At 40.1% G+C, this 24,891-nt stretch overlaps 2 protein-coding genes across 5 annotated transcripts in view; one reads left to right on the forward strand and one right to left on the reverse strand.

Moving 5' to 3' along the window:
- Positions 1-1,067: 1,067 nt before the first annotated feature.
- On the forward strand, positions 1,068-24,712 carry LOC129168933 (solute carrier family 22 member 4-like). The gene is made up of 11 exons (XM_054754782.1): positions 1,068-1,310; positions 8,033-8,215; positions 8,391-8,494; positions 13,166-13,320; positions 13,796-13,967; positions 14,079-14,215; positions 15,568-15,664; positions 15,726-15,940; positions 17,170-17,352; positions 17,430-17,565; positions 24,160-24,712. Exons 1-11 carry the CDS (start codon positions 1,104-1,106, stop codon positions 24,215-24,217), a joined length of 1,647 nt encoding a protein of 548 aa, XP_054610757.1. The 5' UTR covers positions 1,068-1,103; the 3' UTR covers positions 24,218-24,712.
- The window catches only part of LOC129168931 (solute carrier family 22 member 4-like), a 29,140-nt gene continuing 27,948 nt past the window's right edge, over positions 23,700-24,891 (reverse strand). For all 4 annotated transcript variants that reach the window (XM_054754777.1, XM_054754774.1, XM_054754775.1 and 1 more), the window contains one exon: positions 23,700-24,542. In XM_054754777.1, coding sequence (XP_054610752.1) covers positions 24,419-24,542 — 124 coding nt within the window. In that variant the 3' untranslated portion in view covers positions 23,700-24,418. The remainder of the gene's footprint in view (positions 24,543-24,891) is intronic.

Here is a 24,891-nt window from a genome sequence, read left to right on the forward strand (position 1 = left end):
ACATTTTTTATCACAATCTAATTGACAAATGTCACATTGAATACTTAAGGAGCAAAGCCATGATGGTCAACATGACAACATGGATCCAGAAGACATCCAAAAGAAGTCCAAAAAATCCCTGAGCAGTTTTTTCAAGTGTGTCCCAGCTCCAACATCTACTGCAGCATCATCACATGCGATGGAAGCGGAACTCATCAGCTACCTCATGTCTCCCACCCCAAGCGCTTGCTTCAAAATGCTTGCCAGTTGCACTTTAAGTTGAAAGATTTGATGTTTCCAGGTACAAAAACTGAATGTTGATGTATAGGAGGTTTTGTCAAAGCTTTTGCATCAAAGTGTTTCCAGATTGCATGAAAAATACACATGAACGTATTAAGGTGTTATCATGCAAATAAATGCAACATTTGAAATGGGTGAGTAACTTTTGTATTTTTGTCTGCAAAATAATAGAATAAGCAACTTTAGTCAATACTTTAAAGGTCAAAATAAATGTAAATATTTGTTCCGTACTACATTTGAAAGTAATTGGGTTGCGAGCTTAATAGGTATTTTTTGTTTACGTTTGTTAATAGATTTTTTAACATGGTTTATGCACATTGTATTGTTAGGTGAAAGAAAAAAATACCGCAATAATATCGTTAACGCAAAACTAGACACCCATATTGCACAAATTTTGTGCAGCGCTAATTCAAACCCAGGTCTTCCCCATATCCTGTGTGTCCAACATACTAACCACTCGGCCACCATACGGCTATCTACGAACTCATTAAGACTAAGCCTCTTTAGCTCCAAACCACAATTTTTTTCTATTAAAAAATATAAGAACAGCGCCCACCGGCTAGCAGATGTGACACAGCACAGCTGACATGCTCAAAACATAACAAAAAAAAGCCCCAAACCACACCGCATGGTGGGCGGCGGAGGGTTTTGACCAATCATTGACCCGGTTGTAAAAAATGTCTTGTAGGCGGAGCCAAGGACTGCCCGTCTACACTTGATAACTTAGAAGCCACATGACAACTAGATGAGGTGGTCAGAGACAAACAGAAGAAAAACAAACCTGATCAAGTCGAGCCGAGAAGCGGGTCGGACCAGGTTCCGCCATGAGGGACTACGATGCCAGCGTGGCCTTCCTGGGAGAGTGGGGGCGCTTCCAGCTGATGGTCTTCTTCATGCTCTGTTCCACCATCTTGCCCAACGGACTGAACTCCTTCTCCCTGGTCTTCGTCACGGACACACCCAAACACCGCTGCCTGGTCCCCGAGGTCAACCTCAGCCAAGCCTGGAAGGAAGCTGTGATCCCAATAGAGGTATTGCACATCTCCTAACAATACAGAATGCAGAATGTTCAGCATTGTCATTGCTGCAGTGAACTGTTTGCAACCTTTGATTCGGTGATTAGTTTGGAGCAGAATTGCGTGAGGAAAGATTAGACTGCAAAGTAGAGCGAAAGAAAAACAACCCTCATGTTTTTGGATTGTATGAACATGTACAGTATCATGCATCGTGTTGAGCATGAATTAGGGCTGCAACTAACGACTATTTTCTTAGTGGAGTTTATCATTTGGATTAGAATAGAATAGAATTTTATTGTCTGTTCTATAGAACAGAAATTTGTCTTCCAACACGGCTTAAAAAAATGATTTTACTGGCCTGGTTTATGATTCTTGAGAGTTTTGTTTTATGTTTGAGTGTGAGAAAATTGTACCAGGAAGAGATATTATATGCGAGGATGGATTCTATGAGTGAAGTGTACACAAGAGTTAAAATGTCTTTGCTAACATGAAAAGATCTCAATTGTCTCAGGAGGTGGAGGTGTTGTTGTGCCTTTTTGAAAGCAGAGTCTGTGTGGTGTCCAAAAGACAGGTTCTTGTCTATGTCTACCCCATGTATTTAAAACAGTCAACCTGCTCCACCTGCTGGCCATGAATGACGAGAGGTTGAAAGAGGAGGGAGGCCAGTCTTTAAGGCAATTTGGTTGGACCTAAAATCATTTAAAAACACATGCTGTGGCCTATCACATAAGAATTCCTTGATCCATAAAATGAGCATTGTATGAACGTGGAGTGATGACAGATGTTGTAGCAGTGTGTTGTTATTTACAGTATTAAAAGCTGAGGAAAAATCCATGAATAAAATCCTTGTGTGGGGGTGTGCGGAATCCTGCTGCTCATTTTAGTAGCGTAAAGTTGAAATAATAAAGAAAGATGTGTGATGAAAGTTGTAATATTCTGAAAAACAAAACAACAAAATTGAAATTTTTGGAAAATTAGCTTGGGGGAAAGTTCTAACATTATAAGAATAAACTCAAAAAGTATTATGGGAATAAAGTCGTACAGTAATTACGAGAAGAAGATTTACAAGAAAGAAGTTACACTACAAAATAAAAAAACAAATAAATGCTGTAATTTTACAAGAATAAAGTGAAAATATGAGAAAAAAAGCCATATTCTAATAAAGAAAAAAGGTGCACATTTTATGAGAATAAACTAATATGAGAGAAAAAATGTCATTTTAGTAGCTTAGCGTTGAAATATTAAAGAAAAAAAATCAAATTTTTTAAAGTTGTAATATTATTGTGAAAAACAAAAAATAAAGTTGTCATTTGTGGAAAATTAGGTTGGGGGAGGTTATTTTATGGAACTAAAGTGAAACTTGATACTATTGTGGCAATAACGTCATATCAGGAGAAGAACATTTACAAAGACTACCGGTATTTGGAAGATTAAAAAGAAAACAGCATCAAAAACAGGAAAAAGAGAGCCAATAGCGAAGTTGATAGTAATAATAGGCCTATAGGACCTATTTTCACCTATGTGACAAAGCTGAGATGAAATATATATAACTTCTTAGCTTTATATATACTATATAACTTCTTAGCATGCTTCTTAGCATGCTGACTGACATGAACAAAGTAATCAACAGCTGCGAGAGGGTCGTGCAAGGCTTGTGTCAACAGCAGTGGACCGTGAAATCGGGAGCTTGGCGAACTTGCTTGGGAACCTGCTTGTTAGCTCGTTATGTTATATTATATGTTATGTTATATATATATTTTTTGACTGACGTGACTTATAGTCTGGAAAATGCGGTATGCAGAATTCAGTTGAAGTCATAACTGTCAAAATGTCAGGGTGGAAAAAATCACCCCTTACTAGACAAGAGACGGGCCGATGAGAGATTCAGTTGAATTCCAACTTGCCTGATGGTTGGTAAAAGAAGTGTCTTCGTTATTCCCCGTAGAAGGAGGCACTCAACACAAATCCTTTTGCAGTCTGATGTGAGTGTCTCCCCGACAGGAGGGACAGAGGCATATTGATACAAACTTTATCAGGTGCAAGGATGTATCATAGGTTAATCAGAGCCCGTTGTCATGGAAACGCCATTGTAGAAACTTGTTATGAAGACAAACGGTCTCTGGCCTCGAGCACGTAATCATAGCAAGTCAGTGTGACGTGAATGTGGAATGTAGATAAGTTGCTCCGGAGTACAAGTCGCATCAGTCAAAAATTGCATCATGAAGAGGAAAACAACACAAGTCGCACTGGACGATATTTTGTGTTAAATGTTTGCAATGTTTACGCCAACAAGAACACAAACTAAAGCTACACATGCTGAAAGAAATCAAGCTTTTTAAAGTACATGAATACATTAAAACATTAAAACTTTACCTGTTTAATACATGTCAGAATGCTGTCAAAGAAGACACATCCTGGACACATCCCAGTGTGTAGAAACGTATCAAACAGCCGTATTTTAACACCAAAACTTAATTTTTGCATTCACAAGACGGACTTAAAATCATACGTAAATCATGTGTATTTAGTTAGTAAGTGGCTGACACAGCAACTACAATTGCCAAGCCAGACATAATAAGTATCCTCATTAAACAACACTCCTGTCTAAAATACCACATTTCTAAATAGCTATAGTTGCACATTACTTACAGACACAAGGCAGAAGCGTGTTAGAAAGTATTCCGAAACGAAAAGCATGCAGTATGCACCTTACCATAAAATTTGTGTGCCTAACTGCATCACAAACTCAACTGAATTCATTGTTGCTGCTAGTAGGTGTCCCCAAAAAACACCAACCATCACCCCACTTTAACTTAGTCAGCACATGAGGGGTGTAACGATTCCTTTTAATAACAAATTGATTCTTATCACGATTCGTGGTTGCCAATACGATTCAAGGACGATATTGGTTCATTTACAACGCTACGATCCAAAACGATTCAGTAACTTTAAATCGATTCAGTAACTTTTTAGCCTAAAATTCAACCAGTGTGACTGGACAGTGCCGGTGAAGTTTCCTAGATTCCTGTTATTTTTTGGAAGGGAATCGGGTATAAATTATTAATAATGCTGACATACTTAAGAATAAATGATCAATGAGTACAAAACATTTGTTAAAAATGCAATACAAAATCAGGATGAGCAGAGGGTGGTATAGCTCGCCATGATTAATTATCTACTTTAAATAGTGCAATCCACACCTGCACTCAAATACCTCAGCCAATTAATGTGGTATGGCAACTTCACTTAGGTGTGGAAACGTTCCCACCTGTAATGGCCAATGAAAGCAGGGGCTTTTTTGTGCAATCAGAGCCGTCATTTGAAAGAACGTTGCAGCAACTAGCAAGTAATGTGGCCTCCTTGTACCTTTTGCTGCTGAGAGGGTTGGGATGGGTCCTGGTGGGTCTTGATGACGCGCTTAACAGAGACACTGAACAGGATACGGTGGTGTGGTGGGTTTATGATAACAAGCTTTGATAATGATGAGACCGGGAAACCGGGAGAGCAAACAGATACGTTGTATGTGAAGTGATGGCAGATGGCAAAAGAAGAATACATAAGAAACGCAAGTGTAAATGTGTGACAAAAAGAATTGTCAACAAAAATTACGGCTTCCCAGCCTTTGCTCTCTCCTCCTTCCTCCCTGGCACAAGCAAGTGCGCGCCATTTATTGCTTCCTCGTACGTTTTGACCTATACACGCTAGGGGTGGGAGAAATAATCGATTCTTAGATGCATTGCGATGCGGACATTTTATTAATTTCTTATTTTATTAATTTAATCAATCAATTCATAAATGTCAGTAATCGATGCTGACAGAACAAATAGTTGCTGCCAACCAGAGAACCATTGAGCAGGTGATAACTAATTTTCCACCCAACTCGAAAAAGGGTTTCTGCTTGAAACACTTTTACTGCGAAGGATTTGTGGGCGTATTCGGTTGTTGATAAGCAGGGCTTTTGTGCTTTGTTGTGCACTTTGGAACCCAGATGTCCCATCGCAACATTATTTCACTGACACTGCAATTGTTAATAAGGGCATGCTAGTTGATTTGGTTATTCATAATATACTGACGTCTGCAAGCATTATTTTTGTACGAGAGCTGCGAGCACAGAAATCTATATCTTCTTGCATGAAAGCTGTTTTTACTTTGCTATACAGCAAAAATATTGTTTTGTCACAGATTCTATGCTCAGGATTTTAGTTTGAATAAACTAAATGAATTATTGTGAATAATGGCAGATTTTTTATGTTGGTTACTCAGAATATGCGGACGTTTGTTAATTTTATACATGCTGCTACTGGTGCACTTTACTTTTCCTGCTGGTTCTGTGCAATGGGAATTATGTTGGTAGATGTAACCTTCCAATTATTAAAAGATAATGGAAGTAAATTAATCTGTTTCATGTTTATTTTAATTGTGGATCATGACAAATATGCTTTGTTTTAGTGGTACACAGAGAGTAAACAGAAATGATATATAGAAAAAAAATGATGCATGAAAAAAATGGACAAACTCTTGATCACAAAAAAAGATGCATTGCGATGCATTGGTAATCGTTTTATCAGGTCCTTTTCTAGCTTGTGCAAGCACTGGCCTCCTTATCTTATATAGCAATGGATAAACATCCCTTACTGTGTCTTGTTGGTGACGTCAGTTTAGTTTTTAATGTTCTGTGGACCATATATGTGTCTGAAATAAAGATGATGATGATAAGTTGCACCTGAGTGGAAGTCGCAGGATCACCCAAACTATGAAAATACGGTACATGCATGTTAGTGCATAATTGTAACTAATATTAATCAAATCAAATGGAATAATGGATAGGGCTGCACGTGGTTAGCATGTTGGACACATAGGAAGGTCTGGGTTTGGATCTCCGTTGGGCATCTCTGTGTGGAGTTTACATGTTCTTCGGTTTTAAACAGAATGAACACGGTGAGTGCATGAACACAGACGACCGACACGGACAGTTTTTTTCAACTGGGAAAAAAAACAAAACTACAGATGTACATTAGGTGCCTCGGGCAGCGACGCCTTCGTGCCGACAGTAACGCTGAGGCGTTTGTTACACCCCTGATATGGGGAGAAATGATCACACAGTGTAATGTTTAATACGCAAGACAGCAAATAAACAATATTCCTACAGGACATAAGTAGCTTTGGAGAGTACAAACCCTTTTCAAGTTATACAAAACTCACAGCAGTTTTAGTTTTACAGATACAAACTTTTCTACTTAATTAGCATATTAACAAAAACATCAATGCATTAAACATTGCACATGTAACACTATAAATACAGCACAAATGTATCTGTGAGCACACATTCAATTAAAATTGCATGTAAGGTTACAGCAAGACACTTCCATTTAAACATTTTATGATTTAATGGATGATCGTTTAATCTTCCCTTTCCAAACAATTGCACATCAATTAAACAAGGTATTGTATGTATCAATTTTAACCTATCACACGTTTGGTCGGCAAATACAAACAAAACAGTGCAAAATGGTGCGCTCTCACAACCATTGCAAAAACATTGGTACAGGCAACTTCTGTGTCAAGCTAATGTCTCAAACAGGTACACCGTACACTGCACTTAAGTACCATCTAGTCATTCAAATGTGCAGTACACCTCTTATGACAATTACTGAAAAAATGGTCCAAAAAATTGTTTTTCGATAAAATCGATTATCGACGATAATTTGTAGCACAGTTATCGGCCAGCAAATTTTTTTATCGTGACAGGCCTTTGTGATAGCATATCTACTGTCACGCTCCTATCCCTCTCCAGGGAATGCTCTGTTACTTTGTTGTAAAAGTCTGAAGTCTGTTGTATGACCGCTAGCTGCTAGTGATCATATAACAGGATACAAGCAGTCCTGCACTAAGGAGATTGGTTGAAAAAAATCAGAATGCAGAACACAATGGGTGGGTTCTCCCTTAGCCAGTCAGGATTGTTGTGGCTCTATACATGCTGAGGCAAACTGGACAGTCTGGACATATCTTCAACTCTCACATGAGTATACAACACCCTCTAGTGGTAGCAGTAGTAAATACAATAACAGACACATGCAACAGAGCACCGACAGATGGCCCTACCTAATACACCACAACGACGCAGGACACAATGCGCGTTCATACGATATTAAAAAAAAAACATGCAAAACTGCACCAAAATCAGCGAAAGAGCGAGTCCGTGAAAGGTGAACCGCGATGTAGCGAGGGAACACTGTATTTATTTCATTGTCCTTGCCACAAGCATTTTCATGTCACAAAATGGCAACGCGCAAACTTTGACATCAGATGGTGTTTTATACACAACAGGCACAAGGAAAGTATCCAACACTGTTTCCTCTGTTTATTCAATATGTTTGCACATGGCTATGGCTTCTAATCACTGTAGTCTGTGCGTCATGACCCTCGAAGTAACTGCACTGTCACTGGTACGCCTCTTTTGCAGGTACCCCTTTCAGGAGAATCACCCCTTTGCGTTTGCTGGCTTGTTACACGACACTAACTTGCAGCACTCTGTGTGTACACTCGCTAGCACCAACAAACACACATGCACATGTCAATTTATCAAGGCCGGCAAAATTATGGAGTTTGTTTTGATTTAGTGTACGGTTAATTGATTTATTGATTACAGGCCTATGTAGGGTACATATTGTTTGACAAACATGCAAATGCTAACTAGTGAGCTAACAGTTTGTGTACCTTGTGGTTTGGCTTTGGAGGAGGTCAACGGGGAGCTGGAGAGGAGCCAATGCCGCAGGTACAGACTGGATGTGGTCCGCAACCTCTCTGACATGGGTCTGGTTCCCGGGCAGGACGTCAACCTGAGCAGCCTGGAGCAGGAGGACTGCGTGGACGGCTGGAGCTACAGCAGCGAACGCTACCAGTCCACCGTGGTCTCTGAGGTCATCATGCTTCTGCACTCTTTCATGTCGTCACATGTGTGATTCATGTTCAAAAGCAAAGCAAAGTGAAGTGAAGTGATGCAGATTTACACCTGATTGATGTTTGACTTTGCCTAAGTCTATTTTGTCAGCCTAATGGTGCCAAACGCCACCGTCACTCTGCTTGCACTTCCAGTTTGACCTGGTTTGCAATGAGAGCTGGAAGCAGCCGTTCACCTCCACCGTTTTCTTCCTGGGAGTTCTTGTGGGGTCCTTCTTCTCGGGGGTGCTCTCAGACAGGTACGCTGCTGAAAGGAGGGCATCACCGTCATCAGTCATTGCTAACATGAAGTGACAGCACATCAACAGCATTCAGAGGAACAAAGAAATCACTTTCAACCCACATTTGTCAAACAAAATGAGCCCGTGGGCCATGAACAGCTTGTGATTTTCAGTCTTTGACTGTTGATGTACAGTATGTACCCATTGTTCACAATGGTATACGGTGTTTAACCATTCATTGTTGTTGTTGCATAACGTGAGCAGTGGTGGGCGGTGCATTTGGTACCTGGGCCTTCAGTGGGGACAATCCACCTCTTAATACCACCACTATCACATTACTTTTATACAAACCGTATACAAACCAATCATTTCAATTAAAGGCCTTAAATTACTTCAAATTATCTTTAAAATGTCACAAAATGTCTTAAACATGATATTGAAAGGTCTTAAAAATGTGTTAACCTTACTTTTATTTAAAACAAATGCATAAACTTCAGTCTAGTTTTGAATTTTCATGACACTATAACCCAGGGGGTTTTCCAGCAAGAGCCACATAGTGAAAAATGGAAGGATGCAACTTTGTTGCCATTTTGATATTTCGTTAAGATATGTTAAGAAGAAAGACCTGCATTTCAGCTTTGTTTGATCGGTGAAACAGCCTATGATTCATATGATCTTTTTTTCTACATTTGTGCTCTTTTTTATTTTTTTATTTCAACTTTCTTTTGAAATAATCTTTGTAAATTTTGTTTTCATAGTATGACTTTATGGTTAGGGCCGCACTGTGGTCTCGTGGTTAGCATGTTGGCCAACACAGTAACAGCCTGGAGATCGGGAAGTTCGATTCTGGGTTCGATTCTCCCCTGGGCATTTCTGTGTGGAGTTTGCATGTTCTCCCCGTGCGTGTGTGGGTTTTCTCCGAGTACTTCTGTTTCCTCCCACATTCAAAAACATGCATGTTAGGTTAATTGGAGACTCTAAATTGTCCATAGGTATGAATGTGAGTGTGATTGGTTGTTTTTCTATATGTGCCCTGCCATTGGCTGGCGACCAGTCCAGGGTGTACCCCGCCTGTCGCCCAAAGTCAGCTGGGATAGGCTCGAGCATGCCCCCGTGACCCTAAAGAGGAGAAGCGGTATAGAAAATGGATGGATGGATGGACTTTATGGTTATGGTTTCATTTTATTTGAACATGCATGCAAATTCCAATGGAATACATCACATAATTCAATTCACAGTTCCACATGTCTAAAAAGAGTAGGAAGAAGCAAAGCTTATTTAATCCTATTCCCCATCTGTTCCACATCTTTTGTAGTACATTTATTCACTTCCTGTATTAAAATAATAAGTTAATGTAACAATATGCGGATATAATTATTTTTCACAATATAATAATCAGTATAATAATAAATGAATAATAATAAATAGAGATAAGCATAAGAAAACAAGTTCAAGACTCTTCTGCCTTGTATTTTGCAAATATCAACTGCTTGTATTGTTTTTTGAATTCACTCATCTTGGTGCCTTGAGTTTCTTGCTCAATCCGTTCCATAATTTAATACCACATACTGAAATGCTGTGGGTTTTTAGCGTAGTTCTCGCATATAAATGTAGTTTTTCCCTAATTTATTCCCATAATATTTTCTCTTTATTTCCATATGATAACTTTTTCCACAACCTAATTTTTCACAAATGACCATTTTATTCATTGTTTTGCTTGTTTCCCATAACATTACAACTTTTCAAATATTAATTTCTTTCTTTAATATTTTCACTGCTACTAAATTGACAAATTGCGACTTTTTTATCGTTAGAATAAAACAATATTCTTGTAATATTTTGACTTTATTTTGACTTTATTCTCGTAAAAATGACGAGTTATTTTTATCACTTGTGCTATTTTTTATTTTTATTTTCCCAGAATATTGTGATTGTACTGGCGTAACACAGCTTTTTCCACAACCTAACTTTCCAAAATTGTTTCATAGGGTTGGGCATTTTGAAATTTCGATTCCTCGCGATTCTCGATTCCAATTCTTTTATGAGGTAGGATCATAAATGCTTGCATGGTTTAAATGAGGGAACTAACCAGAGTTCTTTTTGGATGAAATGTCTGAACTTCTCCATGAATTGTTTAGTGATATGAACTTGTTATCAACTTAACTATGAATTTCTTACAGGGCTATTTTCAACAAGAATATACATTTCATCACGTTTATTTTTACGGGAGATGTTTACTTTTGAAAAGTAGTATTTTTTGCTGTATTGTTGGTATAAGTTATTTTTTAAGAAACCCTTTTTTTGTGAACACAAGTAAACAGGATATAGCCGAAAGCGCTCTTATTTTGAAGGCTGGAAGTGCGTTGTGCGAGTTGAGAAGGTCCCTTGACTGTTGCTAACAGAGACGTACTATGCAAATGATAAACTTGGCTAGCCGTAGCTCTCGTCTTTTATTTACAGCGAACTTCCACATCAGCTAGCTTCTTGAAAGCCTGGGTTACATTGGCATGAGACACATGTCATTTAATGTTTGACTTCCCTGATTCTGATTGCTTAGAGGAAGTGCGACGTAGCGCATGAAAGATGGGGACTCTGTTATTTCTACACCATGAATGTGGAGTGTTGAATCATGTCGGTCATGCACCCTCCTTTGCATGATAACACTGTGTTTCAAATGTTGCACTGAGCCGACCACTTTTTTTTTCTTTTTTTTTTTAAAGTTAAGCCAAACTTTATAGCTGTTTGTTCTTTGTTGGTGTTCGTGACTATTTCTTGTGGTCGACGAAGTGGACATCCAAACTAGGAATCGAAATAAAAATACTGGAAGGATCCCGGAAGAACTGCAATGTTAGTCCGGGTTCCCATCGATGCTTGAGACTGGATTCCCGACCTTATTGTTTTCTGTTTTTCCTAATATATAAATTTTTAAAGTAACATCTTTAATATTGCAACTTTATGCTACTCAAATGTTATTTTTTCCTTATATTTCATTAGATTACGTTAATATTATGTTATTCTTGTAAAATTATGACTTTTTCTCCTAAGATTATAACTTTTTTTTTTTTTTAATATTTAGACTTTATTCTTTTTTTTTAGTTTTCTTGTTAAATTATAGTTTCATAGTGTGCTGCGGGCCAATAACAAATAGCCGCAGGCTGCAAATGGCCCCTGGGCCACAATTTGGACACCCCTGCTATAGCATAACTACAAAACAGAAGTCACACTTTAAGAGTCGTCAAGTTGATGGTGGAGGCTTTAAGCTTTAAGGCTCGTACTCTCCACTTTCATTCTGCAGACCTTGGGAGGAAGGCATTTCAGAATTGGGGATAAATACCTTTTTATACTAAAGCAAAAAAAACAAAACAATAGACCCTTTGTCTTACAATACACCATCTTCAAGCTTCTACACTACATCATCATCTGGAGTGGCTTACAATCAATATTTATCGATATAAATAAATGAAATAAAATACATCACACTCACCGCTCACTTGTAGGCACTGGTCAAGAAGACTTCCAGTAGGAGTCAAGAACAAACCCTTTCCCAGGTTGACTTCCATATAAATTAAACTGTATGTATACAGTCTTCCCTCCTTTGTAGCGGTTCGACCCAACCAGACCCAACTGCGTTAAATGAATTTTCGCGATATAGGATTCAGTGTTAATACGTACATGGAATATTTTCGTAGTTAGATCATAGAAAGCCTGTTGATGACTTTCCCTGTAGTCACCTTTACACTCCTATTATTCATTGTTTACACCACATTGCAACTCTTATGCTGCAGGGACTTGAGACGGCCGCTAGCTAGTGAGATAACCAGTTAGCCTAGAATTGATTTCTTCTAGACTTAAGAAACCAAAAACTTACCACTTCCACACGGGATGGGAGGATAACTTATTTTCACTCTATCATGTCGTACATGCCATGTCTGACTTCATGCAGTGTTAAGGTAATGTAATGTAAGCTAACGCCTCAATGTTTTGTGTCATTACCGCCGCCTAATGACCAGAATACTACATACTGTATCACTTGTATTTCAATATGTTTTGACTACTAATAGACCATAATCCATCACCAAACACCCATCATTGATGAATTAATTCACTTATTTGTTCACGAAAACAGAACTCCTTTCTTTGTGGATCAATTAAGCACTGCACTGTTCATGTGATGATGTGTTCAAGCACACAGTGTAAGTTACTGTGACAAATAGACTTTCAGACATCAACCAATCAGAAGACGGAAAATGGTGACATCACTGTACGCCTGCTCGCTGGCCCTATGAGGTGAATCTGAATTCTGATTGTTTGAAGGAAAAGCCCCATTGCTGATAGTGTGTGTGTGTGACATGGGCCAGCATTCCTGATTTTGAAGGCCCTGGACAGATTACTTTGGCATGGCAACACACAGAAGATGTGATTGGATGAAAAAATGTAATATGCACATGCAGTACTAGAAACAGTGCAGCCAAGAAACACACTACTAAACGAACAGAATAGAATCAGTAAACAATAAATCAACACAATTTCATGGAACATATACTAGAATTTGAGTTATAAATGTAGATCAGTGCTTCTGATAGTGTTTAGGCCTGCAAAGAAGGCCTTGCTGGCCCTGACCGCTTGACACTGCATTCATGTAGAATGGAACCAGTGCAAGGCTACTCTGTTGTTTTCATTTTCTTTCAGGTTTGGCCGTAAGCCGGTTCTGTTTGCAACCATGGCGGTTCAGGCCGTGTTCAACCTGGCTCAGATCGCCTCGCCCTCCTGGGAGGTGCTCTGTGTGTTTTTTTTTTGCAGTGGATTGGGAAACATCTCCAATTACATCTCCTGCTATGTGCTGGGTAAACATGCACATGACATTGTGGTTGAAACGAACCAAACAAAGAAGACACTTTAAGGGAATTCAATTTACAATCCTCTACAGTAGGATGTCCAAACTGCAGCCCGGCGGCTATTTTCAGCCCGCAGCTGTTCTTTTTATTGGCCCTCGGGCATATTAGGGTATATTAGATATTACACTAAAAACAATTTGCTTTGTCAACTACAACACAAAGCTAAGGTTAGTGTTTTCTTCAAATAGCTTTGCATGTTTCAACTTAAATTGGATTGGTATTGAAATTCCAAAGCGACCCCCGCATCATTTCATTTTTTTTAGTATGCGGCACTCGGTGGAGACCCTGTTTTCAACATTTTTATGATTGTAATGTCTGTGTGTATTTTTTTACAGCCTGATACTTGTAACCTTTTGAAGTTTAGATTGGACGGTTTCCTGTATGACAGGACTGACATCACTTTTTTGTTTTCTCTACTGTGCAGGCACAGAAATCTTAACGGGCAAGGCTCGAGTGGCGTACGCATCGATGGGCGTGTGCATTGGCTTCGCCTTGGGCTACATGATGCTGCCCCTCGTGGCTTACTTCCTCAGGAGCTGGATGAACCTGACAGTGGCAATCGCAGTGCCTGCCGTGTTCTACATCCCCCTCTGGTGGTGGGCTGTGGTCATTACTAGGAAAGACTCACCTGATGGTTGTTACTAGCTATCCGCTTTGAGATTCCATATCGTTGTGTGTGTGTGTGTGTGTGTGTGTGTGTGAGACAGGGTCCTCCCAGAGTCTCCGATGTGGTTGTTGTCTCAAGGACGAGTGGCGGAGGCCGAGACCATTGTGAGGAGAGCTGCAAAGATGAACAGAGTGGAAGCTCCGGAGAAAATCTTTACCGATTACCTGATACATGCAAGTCAACTTCATGTTCCTACGACATACACTCACCAGACACTTCTTTAGGTACACCTGAAAACATGTCTGACTTGCTTTACTTAAAATCGTGATGGTGGTGTGGTGATTCTGCTCCACTCCAGACCTGCAGATGGCGCTAGTGTTAACACACAGTAAGCATTTATTTCGGCACCGAGCCATCTGCTGGGTCACTGCCTCCACTTGGCCCCAATGCACGTTGACTGTAACGACCAAAACAGCTTTTAATATAACAATATCAGGGGTGTCACAAGATCTCATGACACAAGATCTTGCGAGATTAAAATGTGAAAGATTTCCCGTTCAGAAAAAAAATGTCTTGTGATAATAAATAAATAAATCACTCGATAAATGAAAATTAACTCGATCATTTTGCCGGCCTCATTTATTGCCATGTACATGCGTGTCTGTTTTCCTCGTCGCTCGCCTCCAAACTGGCAGGAAGAGGGTTCACTCTGTGCATTGGTTTCAGTACCTACAGTAGATGCTTCACAGAACAACAGCGTTCCATGGACCTCTTGTCAGTCATACAGTCCTTTTGTCTCTGTGGGGGCAGAGTGGGCCACTAGTGGCGCTTCGTGAGGAGCAATACAAGGTAATGTACTCGAAATTAGAAGATTGCAAAGCCAAATGCCACAGCCCCGTATGGGAATAACAGAGATGTAAATCTCTTTGTGATAGACGATTCGATACGCATCTAGATACACAGGTTACGACACAATTTAAAAAAAAACGATGTATTTTAAAAACAGAACGATTTGATACGTGTACCAACGATACAATTCGATACGATTCTACCGTTACATTTGTTGATGTAGACATTAATCTTACGTAAAGAAGCCAATTGTATAAAAGTGTCATTCTTACAGTATTTTCAAATGTGTAAAAGACCACACCATACCCCCAAGCATGCTGCCACTGGGCCGCGGGAAACTTTCAGGTCCAATGATTAAAAAAAGTACGTAAAAAATACATAAAAAAGAATTTGTAAATAACTACATCTCATTGTATGTAAATGGATATCAATTTTGGAAATATGGGCCATTATTTTATTCAAAAAAATAAGAGACAGATAGAAATTCCAAAGTTTTTGCATGTTTGTTTGTTGCGAGTGGCAACCTGTCCCACTTTGTTCACGGTTCTTGAACACACCTTTACTGTATTTTTACCCGTATTAGGTTGCATCTTAGTGGAGTGCAGAAAGTACAACCATCAAAGCAAACATTCTGGCAGTGTCACAATCATGTGCGTGTGTACCTAATGTTGTGGCCAGCGAGTGCAGAATGACGTGCACGGTGACTGACAGCACTCACAGTTGTTTCATCTTGTAGACAGACACACCCGAGGCAAAGTCTGTGCAGCGCTACACTTTCCTTGACCTGCTGAGGAGAAGAAGCATCGCAGCAACAACAATCATTCTGTGCTTTGTGTGGTCAGTAACACACACACACAACACAATGTTATCCAGAGTAAAACCATTAGTGTCTCACTAGGTTCACACTGAGTATCTGCTACTTTGGCCTGTCCTTGAACACATCACGACTCCACTCGGACCCGTACATCAGCTGCTTCCTGTCTGCCGTGGTGGAGGTGCCAGCGTACAGCAGCACCTGCTTGGCCGTGCGCTTCCTACCTCGACGCGTGGCCGTCATCCTGGTCTTCCTGGTCGTGGCCTTGTCGCTCTTCTTCATTCAGCTGGTACCTCAAAGTGAGTGGGAGCAGCAGAGTGTTAGTTAAACACCGGTAGATGATTAGAGTAGACATTCAATTGGAAAAAGGTGCAAGCAGTGAAACACCTCATCCAGCAGACGGCGATGTGGGGAAGAACAGCTTGCTATGCGTGGCAGTTGACAGCAAGGTGCAATACTGCCACCTACAGGACTACAGAGTGGAACCACCTTGATTTTTCCAGGACAAGTCAGGCCCACATGTTCAGGATAGAGCTACTGAATGCCATGCTACAACTACAAAACTTCAACCAATGCGATCTTTGACCCTAGTTACCTTGAGCATGATTTTAAAACTAGGCTACTTGCTGAGACAGAGTGAAATAACCTCTGAAATAGTCAAAGTTAGAAATTAGGGGTAGCAGTCATGCGTTTGACATTGTTGTATACCATGTGTTGGGAGCCTTTTGGCTAAGAGAGCCATGAAAGCAACATTTTTTCAAATGTATTTCCGTGAGAGACATCTGGTGCTGCATGTTATGGACTTTACTCTGTCTTTCTTTTCGCCATCTTCTTTGTCTAAAGGGCTCTGCAGAATTATCTCGCTGACTATTTGATTAAAGGAGGGACGTTTACTTCTTGACCTCTCAATGACACGGGTAGGCTACCGCATTATTCAGTAATAATCGAGTTTTGACAGCGTCTGACCCGGAAAATATGGGAAGGACAGACAGCTGGCTTTGTCTCTGCTGTAGAAAATGAATGGATGGATTAAGATGCATAAAACAGCTTTATATTTTGAACACTGTGACTTCTGTAATGTTTTACTTTAAAATAAATACATTTTATCATGTTAAGAAATGTCTCAGAGCCAGATGCAATCATCAAAAGAGCCACAGGTTCCCTACCCCTGTTTCAAGATTCAAGATTCAAGAGAGTTTTATTGTCATGTGCATAGTACAACAGCAGTTATACCATGCAATGAAAATCTTATTCTGTTCATTCTCCCAAGAAAAGAAAGAAAACAAATGAAAGAATAAGAACATAAGAAACATAAACACATAAACATATATACCAATAACTTAAGCAACAACAACAGAAGAGACATTAATACAAGTAAATAATACAAATAAATAAATAAAGTGCTATGAGTGTGTGCGTGTGTTGCGTGCGGCGTGTGCGAGTGCTTCGTTGGGGCTGTTGTAGACCATAAAGCTTGGGGTTTCCCAAACTGACTCATAACATGTCACATTTGCTCCCTCGCCCTCAGGTGTATTAGGGGTGGCCGTAGCCTTGGAGATGCTGGGTAAATTTGCAGTGACCGCCGGCACGTCGCTTCTCTTTGCCTTCACCGCTGAGCTCTACCCAACCGGCCTGAGGAACACGGCATCTGGGACGTGCGTCATGGTTTCCAGGACGGGAAGCTGCATTGCACCATTTCTGCTGCAACTAAGTGAGAGCATTTGGGCACTGCCGTCTTGTTGAAACTTACAACTTGTTTCATTTAAAAACACGGCCTTTGTCGCACAGATGTCTACTTCAAGTATCTGTCATACGTCACCTTTGGGTCTCTGGCCATGGTGTCCGCCTTTGTCACGCTCTTCCTACCAGAGAGTTTTAGGCGCCCTCTACCTGAGACCATCCAGCAAATGCACAAGAGACAAAGGTAGGATTGCTGAGGGAGCAAACCAACATCAATGGTCACTCAAGACTTATTACCCACAACCCATGCAGTGGTACAAATGAATATCAAAGACCGGTTGTTTACCACTGAAGTAGGAAAAGATGTAGGGCTCCAGACTGTGGACAAAATGTCACATTTTGCAACTAAAATATGAGACATTGCAAGTAAATTTTTCATCTACTCGTGCCTGCGTGACCAGATAAATGTACGTCCGTTCATTCCATGCTTTTAATTTAATTTAATTTGAATAGTTTTACACAATAAATAATAAACGAGATAAATTTGATCACTACAATGTACGTATGTTTTACTGATGTATTGACGACTAGTTAGTGCGGCGCTAATGCTAGCGCTGCTAGCTCTTCAGTCGTGGTCACATTGACAGCAGCCCCCAATAGCTGTCCTCGGGTATGCCTGCCATTAACTAGCATTTTGTACCCAAATTTTAGCTCGCAGTTCCAAGCAAAAAATCAGCCGAGAGACGGCTCGCGTCTAAAAAAAAAAAAAAAAAAAAAGACTCGTTAGTCGGGACACTCATATGCCAAGGTACCACTGTTTAAATGACGATAAAAAGTACTGGCAGTGCTTCAGTACCTTCTCGCTTTTGTCTGGCGCAAGTCGACGACGACGTAGTCCGTGACAATTCCAATCACAGCGACAGTAGATACAAATAACTTTGGTCTTGTTGTGAGCGCTATCTGCCAGGGCTTTGAAGCTAAATTACCAATAAAAAAAATACCCCTTTCTTTGTCAGTTTCTGCTCAATATTTGCTCCCCTTTGTGACCACACGGTCACTGCTGCTTCCTCAAACTACGGCGTCACCCGAGGGTCAAACAGGACGTGTGTGCATTAATCGCGCATCTAAAAAACGTAGTGCCGTTAAAGGAAACTTCCATTAACGTATTAATAAGGCGCTACTAGCCCTGGTAATTACATAATACCAAGTGCTGAGGGCAAGTCAGTGAGAGTGACTAAAACCCTGCAGAGCCGAGGGAAAGTGGATGTGGGAGGAGTGGACATGATAAATGGAATGCAACTTGTTTGTTTATAAATTGTTTGCTCTGACATGTTGCCACCGCAAAAGTAGAACTACAATAATTACCTTGCTCAATTTATTCTCTGGAAGTCATCGAGGGCAACTCAAACTGCTTTTGGAATGCAGCCCGGCATGCTATAAATCGGGGGTGTCCAAAGAGCAGTGCACATTATAAAACTATAATTCAATAAGAAAACAAACAAAAAAAGAACAGCAACATTTTTTTTAATTTTACTAGAATATGGATGGATGGAAAGTGAAAATATTCAGAGAAAAAGTTGTAATCTAACGAGATTAAGTTGTAATTTTACAAGCATTACGTAATATGAGGAAGTCAAGATGGGAAAACAGAGAACTTGTTTGACTTTAAAGATAAGTCAATTTGTTTTAGAGACATTATCCACACAAATTGTAAAGATAAGTAGTATCCCGACATACACTAGGTCATAAAAGTGACTACACCCCTCACATTTCTGCAAATATTTGATGTCTTTTCATGGAACACCAAAGAAACAACACCTTGATACAATGTAAAGTAGTAAGGGTGCAGCTGACTGTCCCCTCAAAGTAACTCAACAAATAACCATTAATGCCCAAACCACATGAAAATGTCTAAACTCTAAAGTGTTAATTTTTGGTTTGGATACCATTATTATTTTTTTTAACTATCTTGGAGCTGGAGCTCACTCAAACTTCACAGGTGGCCTCTGGAATCTTCTTCCAGGCTTTTATGACGACGTGATGGAGCTGGTGGATGTTAAACACCTTCCGTTTAACACTCCTCCACCCTGGATGCCCCACAGATGCTCAGTAGGGTTTAGATCCATCACCTTTCCCTTCAGCTTCTTTAGCAAGGCAGTTGTCATCTTGGAGGTGTGTTTGAGCTACTTACCTAGGAATACTGCCTTGCATATCTTACTTTACCAAAGAAGGGAATCATGCTCTGCTTCAGGATATCACAATGCTGGCAGCACTCATGCGTCTTTTTTATAAACTGAGCAACAATCTGAGCAACCACTGACGCTGAGCATGTGCACTCCCCATCAAGGGCGTACTTACCATTAGGCAAACACAGGCTCATAAAAACGGATTATTGATTTTTTTTCTTCAATTTAAGGTGCAGTACATAATACTGTTTTAGTCTTAATTCCCATTCTTAAAACTACATCAAAATGCATCGTCTTTCATCAAAGTTTCAACCACTGCCCTTCCCTTCTCATGCAATGGACTATTCCATGTTACTGCGCATGTGCACATTGATTCCGGAAGACGGGAGTGAAACAAACTTGTTGGCGTGGAGTTACCCCAGTGGAGCGGAGAAGAGCAGAAGGCGAGTGGAAACAGTTTTATAAAAACTACCGAAGGTGTCAACCTTTTTCACAGTCACAACAAACGTAGATATGAGAATGCAGGGGATGAAGCCGAGAGTGACGCTTTTCACCACAAACGTGAGTGTTAAAGCAATAAACTATAGTAAATGTCACTCAGAGTTCTTATAAATGACAGTAAAAGTGTTGAGATGATTCACTTGCTAGGTAATAATAATCCCCCAGGACTATTTTAAGGACTTTGACTAGAAATATGATCATTTTTTTCATATTCACACTTGTTAAACAATATTTCAAATCATTTTGGGGGGGGGTATAAACATAGTTATATAACTAGTTAACTTAGGCTGACAGATAACTGATTTCAAAAGCAGGAAAAAAAAAAAAAAAAAAAAAACATGTGGAGGGTCCCAATGACTAGGTTTGCCTTGGGCCTCCAAATGACTAAATTCGCCCCTGCTCACCGTCTTTGGCGGAGCCTGGCAAGGCCTGTTCTGAGTGGAAGCGGTCCTGTTAAAGCGCAGTACGGTCTCGGCCACCAGGGTGTTGGCAATCTTCTTACAGCCTAGAACAGCCATCACCAAATGGCGGACCTCGGCCCGAATCCGCACCCAGTGAGCAATTAAAGTGAATGGGAAATACAGTAGACGTCCCTACAACATAAATAATCCGTTCCGAGAACCTTTATGTTATAGGGATTTTATGTTATACGAAGCGTAAAATACATGTAAATAGCCTAATCCGTTCCAAGATCTTCCCAAACTCACCCCTTTGGCACTTCAAAATATTCAAAGTCCGCCAAATATGGTGGGAAAATATAAGAAAACGTTAGCATAAACATAATAGAGTAATATTCCAATATAAAATAAGGTAATAAATAAGATTACTGTAAATGAATAAAACTGAAAAACAAAAACAATCCTAACGTTCACGAGATGTCTTGATCAGGAGCGCAAGTGGAGGCAGGAAGGAGGAGGAGGACTAGCCTGAGTCGAAACGCGACTCAAAGAGTCTAAGAGTCAGCTGGTCTCACAGACAAGCGCTCACGCACTACACGATAATGCTTTGTGCACAATTTTAATTTGTAACTTAACTTAATTGTTTAGGTTAGTTTAAGGGCGACTACGAAGAGGAAAGGAGGTTGAAGGGACAAGTCTGTCTCTCACACAAACTCACGTACGCGCTGTATAAGTCAGCCAATGAGATGAGAGCGTAGGCGGTGCCCCGATAATCAGCCAATGAGATGAGAGCGGAGGCGGTTCCCCCGAAAATCAGCCAATGAGAGCGTGATGCGTCAGAAGGCGTCACCAAGTGTTAGTCTGAACTTGCACCAACTTGAGACATTAATAAAGTTGATTGGAAAAAAAAAAAAAACTTGCACCAACTTGACGCTTTACGTTATATGGAATTTCTTCCGTAATACGATGCAAAAACTTTACATAAATTCTTTACGTTCAGTGGAATTTACGTAAAAGGAGGTTTACGCTATGCGAGGTACTACTGTATAATAACATATAATCATGCTCGCAGACCAACAGCAGCAGCAGTTTGCGGGCGGAATTCCATCCATCCATCCATTTTCTATGCCACTTATCCTAATTAGGCTGGAGCCTAACCCAGCTGACAATTTAGAGTGACCTAACAGGCATGTTTTTTGAATGTTGGAGAGTACGTGGAGAAAACCCACGCACGCACAGGGAAAACATGCAAACTCCACACAGAGATGCCCAAGCGGAGATGCGAACCCTGGTCTTCCCGAACTCGGCCACCTTTCGGCGCGGTCGGAATTACTTCAGTTATTACATTTAACGTGACAGCAAACACGGTGACGTCACTCAAAATGAGCCAAAGAAATAGTTTGTTTACTTGCCGAGTGAATCATCCATCCATCCATATTTTCTGCAGCAACAGTTGATCGAGAAAACCAGACATTGCAAAGTGAAAGGACGGACCGATATACAGGTATATGTTCATTCTTCCAGAATCCAGTGCCAAACTGCTGTGTCTTATACAGTATGCTCTGAAACTTTATAGCCCAGCATAAAAAATCTATGAGAGCCATAGCACATTCCTTTACAGCAACATGCAAATGAGTCTTCACAAAGGATTATATGGATATTGGAGCAAAACAAAAACATATTTCACTGACGGGAGAGTTGTGGAGTGCTTCTGCTGCAGAGATCTTACTCAAACATAAACAAAAAGAGCAATTGTGTGACAAATTCAGAAAAATCCCAATGTCAGTAACAAGAACGAAAGGCAGTAACAAGAAAATGTGAATAAGAGGATGTACTGTTGCAGATTTTCTGTTAAAGAGACACTTATTGTTATTTCATATTATTTTTTTCAGAGAAACCGGTGCAGTTTGTGTTCATTCATTGTTTGTACAGTCAAGCTTTTTATTATTTATGTGAGATTTGGTCCTGTTTTCTTTTAAATGCAATTTAGGTGCCATGTAGGCAGCCGATCCGCTGTTTTACAGAAACAATGTTGTCAACGACCCGTCGCCGTGAAGTGACCAGACGTGAGCTTTGACGACAAGCCAAGATCTAAATATTTCGACGGACATGACTCACCCCATTCGACATTCTCCTGATATTTTGTTGTCTTATTCTCCAAAATTAATAGTTGAAGTAATTCCACTTCGTCGTAAGTCTAGATAAGCCTTAAAAACCAGAAAACGACAGACTTATGCGCATGCATTCTTTCTTCTTTTATGGTTGGTGTGTCAGAAGGTTCTGTCTGCTTGTCCTGTTTACAGCGCCACACATGTACAGTGGTGTCAAAAAGTGTTTGCCCCCTTCCTGATTCCTTATTGTTTTGCATTTTTGTCACACTTAAATGTTTCAGATCATCAAACAAATTTAAATATCAGTCAATGACAACACAACTGAACACAAAATGCATTTTTTAAATGAAACTTTTTATTATTAAGAGAGAAAAAAAATCCAAACCCACATGTCCCTGTGTGAAAAAGTGATTTCCCCCTAAACCTAATAACTGGTTGGGCCACCCTTAGCAGCAACAACTGCAATCAAGCATTTGTGATAACTTGCAATGAGTCTCTTACAGCACTGTGGGGGAGTTTTGTCCCAATCATCATTGCAGAATTGTTGTCATTCAGCCACATTGGAGGGTTTTCCAACATGAAGAGCTTTCTTAAGGTCATGCCACAGCATCTCAATAGGATTCAGGTCAGGACTTTGACTAGGCCACTCCAAAGTCTTCATTTTGTTTTTCTTCAGCCATTCAGAGGTGGACTTGCTGGTGTGTTTTGGATCATTGTCCTGCTGCAGAACCCAAGTTGGTTTCAGCTTGAGGTCACCAACTGATGGCCGGACATTCTCCTTCAGGATTTTTTGGTAGACTGCAGAATTAATGGTTTCATTTATCACAGCAAGTCTTCCATGTCCTTGAAGCAGCAAAACAGCCCCAGACCATCACACTACCACCACCATATTTTACTGTTGGTATGACATTCTTTTTCTGAAACGCGGCATTACTCTGTTAAATTATGTTTTAATGGGGTTGGGGGGGGCAATCACTTTTTCACACCGGGCCATGTGGGTTTGGATTGTTTTTTTCTCCCGTAATAATAAAACGGTTGATTTCAAAATCGCATTTTGTGTTCATTTGTGTTGTCATTGACTAATATTTAAATTTGATGATCTGAAACATTTAAGTGTGACAAACGTGCAAAAAAATAAGAAATCATGAAGGGGGCAAACACTTCTTCACACCACTGTAGGTGTGCCTTGTGTATTACATCCTTTTCACCCGCTGATCCATTCCTGTCTGGATGAAAGTATTTACTAACCCAGCACAGTGTGGACACACATTTTTTTCAACATGTCAAAAAAAAAATCTCAGGAACGTCCCCTGTGGACTCGGTCTTAGCAATAAGAAATCTACAAAATCTGACAAGGTTCTCACCTTCATCCATGATGTCCCAAACGATGGCTGCGTTCAGCTACGCGAGGAGTCTTTTTCCTCTTCTGCGTCTCTATTGGGTCTTTCCTCGTTCCAGGACAGCGCTTCCTCCAGCTGCTGTGGGAGAATGTTTGCTATTCTGCATAAAACAGTGCAAAAATTCATATGTTGTTATTCTTGGTAGCAAAGGTCTTAATACAACTTCAAAACCCATTTTTGCAGCCAATGTGTGATTATTGTGTAACTAATTCCCAATGTTCTTTTCCGCCTCTGTCTTACAGCCTGATGCGTCCATGCATCACAAGAAGAAAAACCTCCAAATGCGTGACGGTCTTGTGAAGCCTGTGATCATTTAAATGCTAAAATCAGTCTGCAGTAGACGGCATCATTTCAAGGACTGATATGTTTTATTTGTCTTCTACATTTCTCATAGAAAATAAAGAATTTAAAAAGAATAATAATGTGGTAATAGTGAGTCATTGGATTTGTTTCTACATCACGTCATTAAAAGTCCCTGTTGATGATATCCACTAATGATACTCATTTTAGTGATTCCTCGTGTAAATGCTCCTGTTGTTCTGCCTGCACATCCTGGGACTTCTTCTCAGTCGCATTCTCTTCTTCTTTGGTGTGCGTGAGTTTATAGACATTCTTCCGACAGCATCTACAAGACAAATGAAGAGTCATCTTGGCTACGTCACACTGCAGGGTATGATTCCCAATTCAGATTTTTTTTATTGAAATCAGATTTATTATGTGGTCGTTCACATTACCAAAAAAATGCAACTTGTCAATGTGAACGCAAAGCGTCCGGGAAGTGACATGCATGCACAAAAGCACAATATCACACGCATTGCCGTGTGTTTACGAAAGAAAAGATTGCTACGATGTGTGTGCTCTTCTTAACGTGTTTGTGGGATTTTAAAGATTCCGTCCAACGGGAGTCAGTATTTTCGTAACCAAATGATCCTGCATAGCAGATTAAGAAGAAAGAGGGCAAGAGTTTTGGTTAT

This window comes from Dunckerocampus dactyliophorus, chromosome 16 (assembly GCF_027744805.1).
Source record: "Dunckerocampus dactyliophorus isolate RoL2022-P2 chromosome 16, RoL_Ddac_1.1, whole genome shotgun sequence".
Taxonomy (NCBI): Eukaryota; Metazoa; Chordata; class Actinopteri; order Syngnathiformes; family Syngnathidae; genus Dunckerocampus; species Dunckerocampus dactyliophorus.